A 15,586-nucleotide genomic window follows, 5' to 3' on the forward strand; every position below is an offset into this window, starting at 1 on the left:
ATCCTCCTGTCTTAGTCTTCCAAGTAGGATTACAGGTGTGAGCCACCATGCTTAGCACCCTTCTTTTTGATAGTATTAGAGATTTAACTCAGGGGCATTATACCTCTGAGCTATACCCTCACCAGTGTGTTACTGTGTACTGAACCATGGAGAATTCTACCTCTGAGCCACAACACCAGCCCTATATTAATTTTGAAAAAGGGTCTAAATTGCTGAGGGTCTTGCTAAGTTACTAAAGCTGGCCTCAAACCTGCGATACTTCTGTTTCAGCCTCCCAGGTACTGGAATTATAGAGATGTATCACTGTGCCCAGTTTATTTTTAATTTTGAAACAGGATCTCAATAAATTACTACACACTGCCTTGAACCAGTAATCCTCAAGTCTCAGCATTCCAAGGACTGGGATTACATGGACCACAAACCAGCTACAACATTTAAGTAGAAGCCGGGTGTGGTGGTGCACACCTGTAATGCCAGCATTCGGGAGGCTGAGACCGGAGGATCACGGTTCGCAGACAGCCTCAGCTACTTGGTGAGGCCATTCGCAACTCAGTGAGACCCTGTTTCAAAATAAAGAATAAAAAATAGGGCAGGGGATGTAGCTTGGAGGTCAAATGCGTCTGGGTTCCATCCCCAGACCCCAAAACAAACATTTAAGTAGACTTCGGCATTCTGAATACTACAAAGATTATAAACACGAAAGTTAAAATATCGTTTCTTACTTTTATCATCTCCCCTATGCGCGCAAATATGAAAATACATACACGGTATTCTCCAGAAAACGCCTCCCAAGAAATTATTTAATAAAACATAAAAATCTCACATTTCAGCAGCTGTAAGAATTGTAGCATGGAAAATTTCAAAAATCCAGCTCTTAGCAGCTGAGGTAGAAAGAAGATGCTTTACAAACAAGTCCCATATCAAGAATTCTTAATGAAATATGGCAGCAAAAAAAGTTATTTTAACTTGATTAAATATAAAAAGCATCCAAATTAAAATAAAACTCTTTATGAATTGGCATTCAAAGAAACTATCTGATATTTAAGGTACAAACCTTTTGCTATTATAAAGACAAAAGGTTAATACTGGCTTAACAATACTAAAAACAGTATGATACAAATAATAGCAATAAACAATGTAGCCCCTATTCTCTCCAAGTTAAATAAGTCATTGTATTCTAAAATTATCTATTTTCATAAAGATTATTAAAATACAAATATTAAGAGATTACCTGAAGTATAAGCAAACATAAGAAAATGAAGTTTAAAAATACTTGCATAAAGCTAATTTAGTTATAAAAAAACATGGAGGTAAGTAACATTAAATTGCACATCAGGCAGTCAATAAAAATAGTATATACTATGCATCAACCCACATAAGAAAAATGCTACCTAAAGTTGATCACTCGGAAGAGAATTACAAGTCCAAATGAGAAAGGGAAGTGTTTGAAAAGAACAATCTGTAGAGGAATGATCCAAACAGCAAACAAGAGAATTCTTTAAATCTCTCCTGTAAAAAGCAGATACCTGCTCCAACTCATGCCCTCCCTTATATTTGTCTCAACATGATTGCCAACATGTGTGTACTCTTCAGAGTTCCAGGGTCATAAAACAGCTTTGAAATAGCTGAATGACTTGCTTTCAACTTCTGTATCACGGATTCCAATGAAATTCACTGTCCTTTCTCTACCTGAGGTGGAGGCGCAGGTTTGCCATTAAGAGCCATCTGGAAAGGGGTAGCCTGCCCTGCTGGAGGCAAAGGGGCAGTCTTCAACTTCTTTGTACTAGTTTTGGATGGATGTTCCTCCTCCTCTTCATCAGAATCCTGAAGACCATATTTAGAAAAATGGGAGACCTAAAGAAGAAGAAAACCAACAAAATTATTTTAAACAGTTCAGAGGTTTCCAAAGTACCTGCCCTTGTAATCTTATAGCATTATCTTAGAAGGAAAGGATATCAAAATATTTACAGCAAAATGAAAGTCATAGACTATTTTCCCAAGATCTAGATGACTTTTTTGAGAAGTGTGGTTTGGGGGATTGAATCCAAGAGGATATTTTGAACTATACCCCCAACCCTTTTTTATTTTTTGTTCTGAAACAGTATTTCTAAGTTGCTGAAGTTGGCCTCAAACCTGTGATCCTCCTGTCTCAGCCTCTCAAGTACTGAGATTACAGGTATACACCACCACACCTGGATCCTTAAAATCTTTAAAAGTAAAAATAACAAATATTTATGAAAATCTGATCTACCAAATGTATTACTAAAATCATTAATGATGACCCACTGCACCCTAGAAGTATATCAAAATGCTTATTATAGAAGGGGTAAAGAACTTGAAACATATGCCCATAAAATCTGCAATAGCTGATTATTGTTGAGATTTAACTATGTAAATAATTTGGAGCGAATCATGATACACCTCTCTCTATATACCTCTATTTCTTAACTTATAAAAATAAGGAAAATTTAAGACAGAATCTCTTCCAACACAATATATTTTGTGACTCCAATGATAGTTTTATAAAATTCAGAATGGTGTTAAGTGACTATACCTTGAATACCCAAGAACCAGTTTCAGGCCGATATTCTTTGAACTGAGCTCCCTGTTTCCTTGAAACTGCTTCTAATCTTCCCTCATAGTTGATATCTGCAAGTCGATCTGGACTCTTTATTAAACAACGTGATGTTTTATCCGTTGGCCAAACTCCATCCAGTGTAACTTCAGCCTTCCTATAAAATATAACCAAGTAAAGTGTAAATGTTCCATATTTAAGATCAGAAAGCCAATAAACACTTATATGAATAGCAAATAAAGGTAATGTAACAATGTAACATAGTTACATTAGAATTATACTTTAGCTGTTTCATATACTTAAGTATTGTCTTCCACAGTAAACATAGGAACAGGGAGTTACTAACAACACTCAGTTGTTAGTATCTGGTTTTACAGGCAGACTGCATTTATTTCAAACTACTATGATACATCATTTACTTCCTTTTTTTTTCCCGGTACTGAACCCAGTGGCATTCTACCTTCAAGATACATCCCCAGCCCTATTTTTTTTTTTCTTTATTTTGAAACAGGGTCTCACTAAGTTGCAGTGGGTCTCATACTAAAGTAGCTGAGGCTGTGTTTGAATCTGAGATCCTCCCGTCTCAGCCTCCCAAGTACTGGAATTACAAGTGTGTACCACCATGCCCAATTTTCAATCTAATTTTAGTAATACTTAAGCTAAGAAGACTAAGTTATTTAGGTCACACTCCAGTGGTAAGACCATCTTAATGTAGCTTTTTTTTTTTTTTTTTGTGGTATTGGGGGTGGAACCCAGAGGCTTTCTACCTCCGGGCTATACTCCCAAACCTATTTTATTTGGAAACAGGGTCTCACTAAATTGCTGAGAGCCTCACTCAGTAGCTGAGGCTGGCTTCAAACCTGTGCGATCCTCCTGTCTCAGCCTCCCAAGAGCTGGGATTACAAGCATGTGCTACCATGCCCGGCTTAAGGTAGCTTTTAAAAGTGCCACTGGCCTTGTAATCCCCGTAACACTACATTATTTTCAGTTCTTGAGTATTATGAATAGTAGGGCTGTGAACATAGAGATGTGCAGATATTTCTTCAAGATCTTGCTTTCAATATTTTTAGATACATACATGGTTGAATCCAATCAACCATGGATCAAAAATATTCAGGGCAAGCCAGCCAGCTTGGGAAGCTAAGATAGGAGGGTCTCAGGTTCAAGGCCAGTCTCAGCAATTTAGCAAGATCCTATTTCAAAATAAGAAATAAAATAAGGCTGGAGCCATTGCTTAGGGATAGAATGTGTCTGGATTCAACCCCAGTACCAAGGGACCAAAAAAAAAAGGGGCAACTGGTTTCTGCATGTTGACTTCCTATCCTTTAGCTTACTGAATTTGTAGGTACTAAGAGTCTATATGCCTTTTATTCATTTTCCTTGCCTAGTTACTCTCATTAGGACCTGCATTGTGTGCATTAGAGCAGTGGAGAAAACAAATAGCCTTGACTTATTTTAAAGAAAAAGCTTTCAATTTTTTTTAATTTTTTATATAAATGGTGGAATTTTCATAATCAGCCTTTATTATGTTAAGATAGTTTTTAATATCTCTATTTTATTAAGTGTTTTATTATGAAAGGATATTAACTTTTGTCAAATGCTTTTTCTACCACAATTAAAATGATCAAGTGGTGTTCCCCTTTATCTTCTTAAAGTGGTATATAAAATTGATTTTTTTATGTTGAAGCATCCTTGCATTCCAAAAGAAATCTCATTTGGTCATGGTAAATAATATTTTTGTGTGTGTGTGGTACTAGGGGTGGAACCCAGTGGCTTTTCTACCTCCAGGCTATACTCCCAGACCTATTTTATATTTTATTTGGAAACATAGGGTCTCACTAAGTTGCTGAGAGCCTAAGTAGCTGAGGCTACTTAGCTAGCTTCGAACTTGTGCGATCCTCCTGTCTCAGCCTCCCAAATGCTGGGATTACAAGCGAGTGCCACCACACTCGGCAGCTGGATTTTTTTTGTGAGTTTTTAGATTACTGCTACAATCTCCATACTTGTCATGGGGTTTACTCAGATTTCCTATTTCTCCATTATTCAAGCTTGGTAAGTTACAAAGTTAAATAATTTCAACTAGCTTTTTCACCTGCCTAGAGAGATATGAGAGGCTATGATCTCAGGCTAAAGTAAAGAGCATTTGTTAATAAAATAAAAAGCATTAAGTATGGTCACAGTAGAAAGGAAGGAAGAAGGCAGGCAGGCAGGCAGGCATCAGTATTGCAAAAGGGTTTTTAAATTAACATGTGGCTGGATCGCACAGGTTCAAAACCAGCCTCAGCTACTGAGTGAGGCTCTCAGCAACTTACTGAGACCCTGTTTCCAAATAAAGTATAAAATAGGTCTGGGAGTATAGCCCGGAGGTAGAAAAGCCCCTGAGTTCCACCACCAGTATCATTAAAAAAAAAAAAAAAAAAAACACCTAACACTTGGACCTGTAAATAACAGAGTTTAAAAGGAGTCCTAAAGTCATATTGCAGCATCTCATGTATATTTGTGCTTTTTTTTTTTTTTTGGCAGTACAGGGAATGTTTGGAACCCAGGAGCATTCTACTTCCAAGCTACTCCCAACCCAATTTTTATTTTTTAAAATTTTTTTAATTTTTTTGTTGGGACTGGGGATGGAACCCAGAGACACTCTACCTCCAAGCTACACCTTCACTCTATTTTTTATTACTTTGAAATAGGGTCTGAGTTGCACTAAGCAGCTGAGGTTGTCCTGGAACCATGATCCTCCTGTCTTAGCATCCCAAATGCTGGGATTACAAGCATATGCCACACCCGGCTTTATTCATATTCTCTCTCTCTTTTTTTTTGGGGGGGGGGGTGGGTGGGTCTAGGAATGGAACCCAGAGGCATTTGACCTCCGAGCTACACCCCTGCCTTATTTTTAATTCTTGATTTTGAAACAGGGTCTCACTAAGTTGCAGAGGGCCTCACCAAGTAGCTGAGGCTGTCCATTAAGACTATCCTCCCATTTTAGCCTCCCAAATGCTGGGATTACAAGCGTGCGCCACCACGCCCAGCTTTTATTCTTTATTTTCAAGCAGGGTTTCAGAGTTGCAAAGGACCTCACTAAGTAACTGAGGATGTCTGTGAACCATGATCCTTATACTTTTATTTTTATTTATTTATTTCAGAACTGGGGATTAAAGCCAGGGGCATTCTACTTCCAAACTACACCCCCAGTCATATTTTTTATTCTAATTTTGAAACAATGTCTCACTAAGTTGCAGAAAGCCTCACTAAGTAGCTGAGGCTGGACATTAGCTTGCTACCTTGCTGTCTCAGCCTCCCACGTATATTTATACTTTTAAATGAAAATAAAGAAACAATAATTATAGTACCCAAAAAAAAAAGTTGCAGAAGTTAATTAGGAACCATTCATGTTTAAAGAAAAAAAAAATCTGTTTTAGTTATTTTCTATATGCACATAAGTCCATACCTATTTAATCCTTCACCCACAGGTGGTTTTTGGTTATCATCTAAATAGACAATAACTTCTTTCCTTCGGATATGCACGATATCATCCAAATTTAGATTTGTCAAATTCACATCTCCTTCAAAATAGATTGAGCCATAACCTACAAAGACAGCAAATTGTTAAAAATTCATCCTGTATGAGGGAGCAAATACCTAACTCTATAGCTATAATGATTAAATAATCAGAAGGAGTAATGAGCTTAAAAGAATATTTTAAATCATAGAGCAACTTTTGCAGTTGGTTATTTTCCCCATAATATGGTAAGAATACAGAAAGAGGGAATGACATCAATTACATTGTTACTGATATAGTATCTGTACTTTTACTGTCCTCAAAATAGCACTCTTAAATCTTTTCCCAAGTCTCTGTAATGCTGCAATATAAACAATACTTAGTATATAGCTGACCACATAAATTGCTAATTTTGGGGGGGAAGGGGCAGCACTGAGGATTAAACCCAGGGGCATTCTACCTCTAAACTACACTACTGGCCCTATTTTTTATTCTTTATTTTGAAACAGAGTCTCATAAGTTGCAGAGGGCCTCACTAAGTAGGGGAGGTTGGCCATGAACCTGTTGTCCTCCTGTCTCAGCCTCCCAAATACTGGGAATAAAGCCTGCACCACACACCTGGGTGCCTGAGCTCATGTTTTTGTTTTTATTTTTGCAGTCCTGGGGATGGAACCCAGAGGCATTCTACCTCCAAGAGACACCACCAGCCCTATTTTTTATTCTTTATTTTGAAACAGGGTCTGAGTTGCAAAAGGCCTCAGTAAGTAGCTGAGGCTGGCTTTTTTTTTTTTTTTTTTCTGGTGGTACTGGGTTCCTGGAAGCCCTTCTACCTCAGGGCTATACTCCCAGACCTATTTTATACTTTTTATTTGAAAACAGGGTCTCTTAAGCCAGCGCGGCTGGCTTTGAACCTGCGCGATCCTCCTGTCTTCACCTCCCAAGCGTGGGGATTACAAGCGTGCGCCACCACGTCCGGCCTGAGGCTGGCTCTGAACCTGCACAGTCCTCCTGTCTCAACCTCCCAAATGCTAGGATGCACCACCAAACCCAGATGCCTGAGCTCATTTCTAAAAAAATATAACAAGGTAAGATTTCCCATCCAAAAAGATGAAATTAGCTGTTAATAACTTAATAATATAAAGCTAAACCTAAGCATTAAATAATTTTTATCAATTATTCAATTTGCTTAGTATTTCTTACTATTTTCAGTATTTTAATTGTGGGAAACTACAATGAGACAGTTACTAGCCCCAACGGGTATACTTAAGCCTCCTAAAAGTTTTAAGATTCTAATCTATTTGTTACTTGTCAAAGATTCTACTAATCAAGCTAAAGACATCCCAAATGTAGGCAAAAAAGTTTCTCTTAATCCCAAATGTAGGCCATTAAAAGTTTCTCTTAATTCCAAAAATAAGGTACAAATCTCTAGCTTACACACTAACTCCTAAATTCACACTCACCTTTACGACCAATGGTGAAGTCAGAAACAATGCATTCTCCTTTTTCATTGGTAATTTTGGCAAGATCATCCATAGATGGAATAGTATAGTAACCAACTTTAGTAAGAACAATGCCTATGGAAGAAAAGAACAAAAGAAAAAAACACCGTGATTATCCTCTAGTAGAATTCCCTGAAATATTTTACTTTATATTTTTTAAATTTTTCTATGAAAAGCCAGGCATAGTTGCTTATGCTTGTAATCCCAGCATTTGAGAGGCTGAGACAGGAGGATTGTGGTTTGCTGACAGCCTCAGCTACTTAGTGAGGCCCTTTGAATTCAGTGAGACCCTGTTCCAAAATAAAGAATAAAAAACTCAGGCTGGGGGTATAGCTCAAAGGTTGAATGCCCAGTACTGAAAAAAAAAAAAAAACTATGAAAAAAAATTTTTTTGACAGTATAGGAGAATGCCCTCCTGGGGCATTGTACCTCTAACATATAGCCCCAGCCCTATTTTGTTTTTTAATTTTGAAACAGGGTTTCACTAAGTTGCTGAGGACCTCACTAATTTGTTGAGGCTGTCTTAAACTTGCAATCTTCCTGGTTAATCATCCCAAATACTGGGATCATAGAAGTGTATCACTAAACCTGGTTGATATGAGTATTTTTTTGTTATCCTGAATACTCACTCAGCATCTGTCATATAAAGTACAAAGTACAAAGGTAAAAAGGAATACAGTATATTACCAAACTTTTTTTTTTTTTTTTTGGAGGTACTGGGGTTACTGGAAACCCTTCTACCTCTGGGCTATACGCCCAGACACCAATTTCTTATATATATATTTTTTTATTTGGAAACAGGGTCTCTTAAGCCAGCAAGGCTGGCTTTAAACCTGTGCAATCTTCCTGTCTCCGCCTCCCAAGCATGGGGATTACAAGTGTGTGCCACCAGGCCTGGCACCAAACTATTATTTTTGTTAAACACATTTGTGAGAAAAACATATATTAAGTTTGTGGTCTAAAATGTTTGAGGAATATCCATATCCTTACTATGGACCCTGAAAATTTAAAATATAATGAAGACTTTAATTTTGCTTAACCTATTGTTTCCCACACTTAATTTGCCACATTACCTCTTTTAAAAAGACACACATTGCCGGGTGTAGTGGCGCACGCTTGTAATACCCGCGCTTGGGAGGCAGAGACAGGAGGATCGCGCAGATTTGAAGCCAGCCGCGCTGGTTTAAGAGACCCTGTTTTAAAAATGTGAAAATAGATCTGGGAGTGTAGCCTGAAGGCAGAAGGGCTTCCAGGAACCCCAGTACCACCAAAAAAAAAAAAAAAAAAGATACGCATTAACATACTATAATATGAAACAGATACCATAAAACATACTCTATTTAATCTACATTTCTTTTACTTTACACACAAGGATAACAAAAATTAGGGTGGAAGGTTGTTTAGGGGAAGTGAAGATAAAAATCCAAACCCAATACTTTTTTTTGGTAGTAGGTATTGAATCCAGTGGCACTTTGCCTCTGAGCTACAGAGCTACACTGCCAGCCCTATTTGATTTTCCTTTTTATTTTTTTTTTTTTTGCCATACTGGGGATGGAACCCAGGGGCTTTGTACCTCTGAGCTACACCCCCAGCCCTATTTTGTTTTTTCTTTATTTTGAAACAGGGTCTCACTGAGTTGCAAAGGGCCTCGCTAAGTAGCTGAGGCTGTCCGTGAGCCACGATCCTCCAGTCTCTGCCTCCTGAATGCTGGGATTACAAGCATGCACCACCACGCCCAGCCTCCATTTATTTTCTTAATCTTGAAAGAGTCTCACTAGCCAGGCATGGTGGCCCACGCTTGTAATCCCAGCATTTGGTAAGCTGAAACCAGAGGATCGCGGTTTGCGGACAGCCTCAGCTACTTAGTGAGGCCCTCTGCAACTTAGTGAGACCCTGTTACAAAATAAAGAATAAAAAATAGGGCACGGTGTGTGGCTCAGAGGTCAAATGCCCCTGGGTTCCATCCCCAGACCCACCAGGAAAAAAGAAAAAAAAGAGTCTCACTAAATTGCAGAGGGCCTAAGTTACAAAGGCTGACCTGGAACCTGTGATCCTCTCCTGAGCAGCCTCCTAAGTACTAAGATTACAAGTTCCCAGCCAAACCCATTACTTTTTGTTTTGTAACTTGTCTTCTTCAAAGCCCTGGTTATTGGTTAAAATCACATCTCCAAATAGCTAAATCAAGATGAAATGAAGGCGGGCATGGTGGTGCACTCTTGTAATCCTAGCATTCAGGAGGATGAGACAGGAGGATCACAGTTTGTGGACGGTCTCAGCTACTTAGTGAGGCCCTTTGCAAACTCAGTGAGACCCTGTTTAAAAAAAAAAACAACATTGGGCTGGGAGTGTAGCTCAGAGGTACAATGCCCATGGGTTCCATCTCCCAATACTGCAAAAAATAAGATAAAAATAAAAGACGAAATTAGAAAGTCCCAAAGACAAATGCAAACTTCCAGGTGTGCAAGCTGTGTTACACAGTCTGGCTGGTAATAAAGTGCTACAAAAGATCTTGACATCACATCTGGTCCTTAATTTGATGGGTTTAGAAACTCTTCTCCATTTGGTCTTTCTTTTCCTTGTGCTATCAGATATCATTTAGGTATTCATGAAATCTACCTAGCTGTTGTTTTGTTTTGTTTTTCATTTTAGTACTTGATATGGATCCAGCCAGGTGGTGGCACATGCCTGTAATCACAGCACTCAGGAGGCTGAGACAGGAGGATCACAGGTTCATAGCTAGCCTCAGCAATCTTGTGAAACCCTCAACTACTTAGTGAAAATGTCACTTCAAAAAAGTAAAATTGGGCCAGAGATATAGCTCAAAGGTAGAATACCTCTGGGTTCAATCCCCAGTACCACAAAAAATTTACAATAATAATAATAATAATGATAAATTGAAAACAGAGTCTTCCTAAATTACTGACAGCCTTCCTAAGTTGCTGAGGTTGGCCTTGAACCTATGATCTTCCTATTTCAGCTTCCCAAAGTACTGAGATTATAGGTGTGCACACCATGGTCCCCAGCTAATTTTTTTATTTTTTATACAGGCCTAAGTTACCTCATGAAGGCCTCGAACCTGTGATCCTCCTGCCTCAGCCTCCCAAGTACTGGTAACACAAGCCTGTACCACCATACCAGACTATATTACTCTTATTTTAATTTAAAAACTAATGAGCTGCCTGAGTTTACAAAGCTAGGGAAAATATCAGTCCAATATATCTGACTATATAATTTGACATTTGACACCAATTTAAAATATTCCTAAGGTATAAAAAGTATGTGAATCTGACCTGCTGGGTGCATATGGAAAGCATTGTTTTCTAGTTCTTCTCGGTCATCTTGCAGTGACTCATCATGGAATGAGGTTTCTTCACTGCTTCCTTCCAGCCCATTTCGCAAAGCAACACGCATGTTTAATGCAACAATAGTATCATCCACACTGCTGCTGCTGTTGTGTTTATTTCCAGCACTCTCTGGAGTTTGAGGAATGGGTTTGGCAATAGGATTGGTATAAAAACGTGATACAAGAGAATCATCATCTCCATCCTGCTGATGGTTCTCATCAACAGGTTTGCTCAGGAAACTAAATCTGAAGAGAAAGAAAATAAATAAGTAATATCTTAGCTTCATTGTAATGAAAATGACAATGGTAATAGCTAGCCTTTCCTAAGTATGTATCTAGAAATGTTCAAATAATTTCACGTATTAAAAGTTAATTTCACACTTAAAGCAATCCTATCAACTAGGTTATAATTATTATTTCTATCTTATAGAAAAGTAAACTAGAAACAGAAAAATACAGTAAATTGATCAACACTGTAAAACTGGGAGTGCTAGAGTTGGGATTTTAACTCTAGATGCAGTTCTAGACTCTATGCTTTTACTGCTTTATTTTCATAAATGAATGAATCCAAGAATCTCAATGTTTGGTTTAAAACAAAACAAAAATATACAGGAGGGGGGAAGAGCTCAGTGAATAAAGAACTTGTTAAGTATTTACAAGGCTCTGGGTTCCATCTCTAACACTACAACAACAACAAAAAAAGCCAAAAAATATGCTCTTTAGGAAAAATTGGCTAGTGATTAATTTCACGATAAAAACATAAAATTTTAGGGTGTTTTTTTTTTTTGTTTGCACTGCGGATTGAGCTCAAAGGCATTCTTTATACCCCCAACCCAATTTTATTTCTTATTTGGAAACAGGGTTTCACTAAGCTGCAGAGGGCCTAACTTTGAACCTGTGATTCTCCTGTCTCATTCTCACAACTACAGGGATTACAAGTGTTCACCATGATGCCTGTTTCAACCCTAGCCTTTTTTTTTTTTTTTAATTTTGAAATAGGGTCTACTTAGGTAGCTGAGAGTCTGACTAAACTGCTTAGGCTGGCTGTGAACCTGCAATACTCTTGTCTCAGCCTCAGAAGTTCTAGGATTATGGGCATGCACCATTATGCTTGGCTGCCGTGTGTGTGTGTGTGTGTGTGTGTGTGTGTGTGTGTGTGTGTGTGTGTGTTTGTGTGTTTTGCAGTACTGGGGATGGAACCCAGGGACACTGTACCTCCGAGCTATACCCATAGCCCTATTTTTATTCTTTTATTTTTTAAACAGGGTCTCACTGAGTCGCAAAGGGTGTCGCTACGTAGCTGAGGCTGTCTGCAAACTGCGATCCTCCCGTCTTGGCCTCCCGAATGCTGGGATGACAAGTGTGCATCACCACACCTAGCTTGCAGCATTATTTTGACTGAAGAAATATGAAATAATCTAAATGTCTACTAATGAAAAGGTAGTTGAATTATTTCATATGATGATACAATCATTAAAAATGAGGAAGTATATATATTCATACAGATATGGGAAGGCATTAACAATCAAATAAATAGAATTAGGCAGGTAACAGAATATCACATAATTCATGCATAACTTGTAATATATCATTAAGAATATTTCTTTTTTTTGTGGTACTAGAGATGGATCTCAGAGGCTTTCTAACTCGATGCTACACTCCCAGACCTATTTTATATTTCATTTGGAAACAGGGTCTCACTAACTTGCAGAGGTCCTCACTAAGTAGCTGAGGCTAGCTAAGAACCTGCGATCCTCCCATCTCAGCCTCCCAAATACTGAGATTACAAACGTGTGTCACACACCGGACTCATTAAGAACATTTCTAAGAAAACAAATTTCTTTCTTTTTTTTAATGGCACTGGAGATTGAACCCAGGAGCATTCTACCTCCAAGCTACAACCTTAAATCTTTTTTTTTTTTGTTTGGACAAAGGGTCTCACTAGGTTGCTGAGGCTGTCCTTGAACCTGTGATCATCCAGTCTCAGTCTCCCAAGTACTGGGGATTATAGGTGTGGGCCACAATTCCAAGCTCAATCAATTTCTTAAATAAAAGAATGTGTGGCAAACTATTAAGAATTAGTGTAAATACTTTCCGTCCTTTTTTTTTTTTTGGTACTGGTGTTCCTGGAAGCCCTTCTACCTCTGGGCTACACTCCCAGGGTGGCTGGCTTTGAACTTGCGCGATCCACCTGTCTCCGCCTCCCAAGCCTGGGGATTACAAGTGAGCGCCACCGCGCTGGGGCACCCGTACTTTTTTTATATAATCTATCCTGATTTTTTTTTTTTGTTTGGTACAAAGGCTAAGTATCACTTTAAGAATCATGAAAGAGCCGGGTGTGGTGGTGCACTCTTGTAATCCCAGTACTTAGGAGTTGAGACAAAGGATCGCACAGGTTCAAATCCAGCCTCAGCTACTTAGTGAGGCTCTCAGCAACTCAGTGAGACCCTGTTTCCAAATAAAATATAAAATAGGTCTGGGAGTGTAGCCTGGAGATAGAAAGCCCCTGGGTTCCATTCCTGGCACAAAAAAAAAAAAAAAAAAAAAAAAGTTAAAATATTCCTTCTTTTAAGGAGAGGCAATGGTGTTAAAATGCATGCTACTCCAGTAAAAAGTAATATACACTGATGCTGGGCATGGTGGCACATGCTTGTAATCCCAGTACTTGGGAGGCTGAGCCAAGAGGATCACGCAGGTTCAAAGCCAGCCTCAGCTACTTAGTGAGGCTCTCAGCAGTTTAGTGAGACCCTGTTTCAAAATAAAATGTAAAATACATCTGGGGGCATAGCCCAAAGGTAGAAAGCCCCTGGGTTCCATTCCCAGTATCACACCCCCCCACCGAAAAAATATATATGTATATACACTGATACCAAACTAGTTCCACCTAAGTTAACCACAACTCTAGTAATTTTATAATTTAAAGTACTCAAGAAGTAAAAATATGACTTAATGTCTAGGTGCCCTTATCCTTCTAAGCAATATTATTTAATCTTCATAAAATTCTAAGCTCAGAGTCTCTTCAAAATGAGAATAGGGTTCTTTACCAGGAAAAACCTCAAAACTTCAGTTTACCTCTCTCCATTTTCAGGATATTCAGATGGTGAGGCTAGATCTTCTGAATCACGGTTAACAGGAGAAAAGAGATTGCTATTGTTTAGGTTTTTCAAAACCAACTTCTTAATGCTCTTTCTACAAATAGAGACAAAATAAAAAGAAAACAAGTATATAGTTATGTTATATAATTTTTAAACTAGAGCCCAAACCAAACCACTCTTGTACACCGCAGTTGGTGAGCTCTTCCCCTGCTCATTCCCCACTCCCTTCTTCCTCAGGGAAAGGTTTAAAAAAAAAAAAAAAAAAAAAAAGACAAGTAATGGCATAAAAACCCATAATATCTAAAGAAAATAAACAGACACTTAAAGAGTTCTGTGTGTGTTAAGGTTTACATCAAGAATTTCCTACACTATATGAGCTTAAAGTAGTAGATAATAGTAGTAGTAAAAGATCTTAATTAACTTTCATGTAAAACCTAACTGAATGAATTATGTGTTCCATTTTTTTTCCTTTTAAAACAAAGTAGAAGGTGGGCATGGTGGCACACACTTGTATCCCAGTACTTAAGGAAGCTGAGACAGGAGGATCACAGGTTTGAGACCAACTTCTGCAACTTAGTTAGACCCTGTATCAAAGTTTTAAAAAATTGCCAGGCACACTGGGATTATATACCCAAAAAGTACTAATTTCTAGAGTAGAAAAAGAAATCATGCATATGTAAAATTAAAACCATTAATCATTAAGACATTTTTTTATTTTGGGTTACTGGGGATTCTACCCAGAGGCATTCTTCCTCTGAGCTATAACCTCAGCCCTATTTTTTTATGTTTTGTTTTGAAACAGGGTCTCACAAGGTTGCCAAGAGTCTCACTCTTAGCTAAGGCTGTCCTCAAACTAGCAATACAAATGCCTCAGCCTCCCAAATACTGGGATTACAGATGTGTACACTATGCTTGGCTTCATCAAAAAATACTGTTAACTATGGCTAACCCTAAGAGTGATTAAGTCATTTTTATTTTTCTGTGACAAATTATATTTTTCAAGTTAAGAAAAATAATGTGTATTACAACACATATGTAAGAATTTAATAAATATAATTGTAAACAATAATAATTTAAATAAAGATTTTTAACATTTAGTTTTAGTATTCATGTTAGGAAAAATAAACCCACTTGGGCATGAATGCTCCATTGGCTAGTGAAGGTTCATCGTCATCCAACCCATCAAAGAGCTGTGATTTGGCTGTGCCTGTTGTTTGTAAAGCTTTTGGCCGGACTCTGGTGGCAGGGCGAGGTGTCAGTTTATAGTGAGTAGGTGTAGTAAGAGCCTTCTGAGCTGCAGGATTTGTTGGTTTCAATCTCTGAAAAGCAAAAGAAAAGCATCAAGGAAAATTCTCACTTAATTCAAATGTATGGCACTGGCCTTAAAAGTCAGAAGATCAGCCAGGCGTGGTGGCGCACGCTTGTAATCCCCGCGCTTGGGAGGCAGAGACAGGAGGATCGCGCAGGTTTGAAGCCAGCCGCGTGCACTGGCTTAGGAGACCCTTTTTCCAAATAAAAATGTATAAATAGGTCTGGGAGTGTAGCCCGGAGGTAGAAGGGCTTCCAGGAACCCCA

The 15,586-nt window shown here is 38.3% G+C and overlaps 1 protein-coding gene across 4 annotated transcripts in view; it reads right to left on the minus strand.

Moving 5' to 3' along the window:
- Positions 1–15,586, minus strand: part of NUP98 (nucleoporin 98 and 96 precursor) — a gene marked incomplete at both ends in the record, with an annotated part of 114,117 nt that overhangs the window by 52,499 nt on the left and 46,032 nt on the right. For all 4 annotated transcript variants that reach the window (XM_080699206.1, XM_080699205.1, XM_080699204.1 and 1 more), the window contains 7 exons: positions 1,690–1,854; positions 2,555–2,732; positions 6,024–6,162; positions 7,535–7,648; positions 10,864–11,162; positions 13,989–14,105; positions 15,143–15,330. In XM_080699206.1, coding sequence (XP_080555332.1) covers positions 1,690–1,854; positions 2,555–2,732; positions 6,024–6,162; positions 7,535–7,648; positions 10,864–11,162; positions 13,989–14,105; positions 15,143–15,330 — 1,200 coding nt within the window. The remainder of the gene's footprint in view (positions 1–1,689; positions 1,855–2,554; positions 2,733–6,023; positions 6,163–7,534; positions 7,649–10,863; positions 11,163–13,988; positions 14,106–15,142; positions 15,331–15,586) is intronic.

Source organism: Muscardinus avellanarius, assembly GCF_963383645.1.
Source record: "Muscardinus avellanarius genome assembly, chromosome: 1".
NCBI classification, from domain to species: domain Eukaryota; kingdom Metazoa; phylum Chordata; class Mammalia; order Rodentia; family Gliridae; genus Muscardinus; species Muscardinus avellanarius.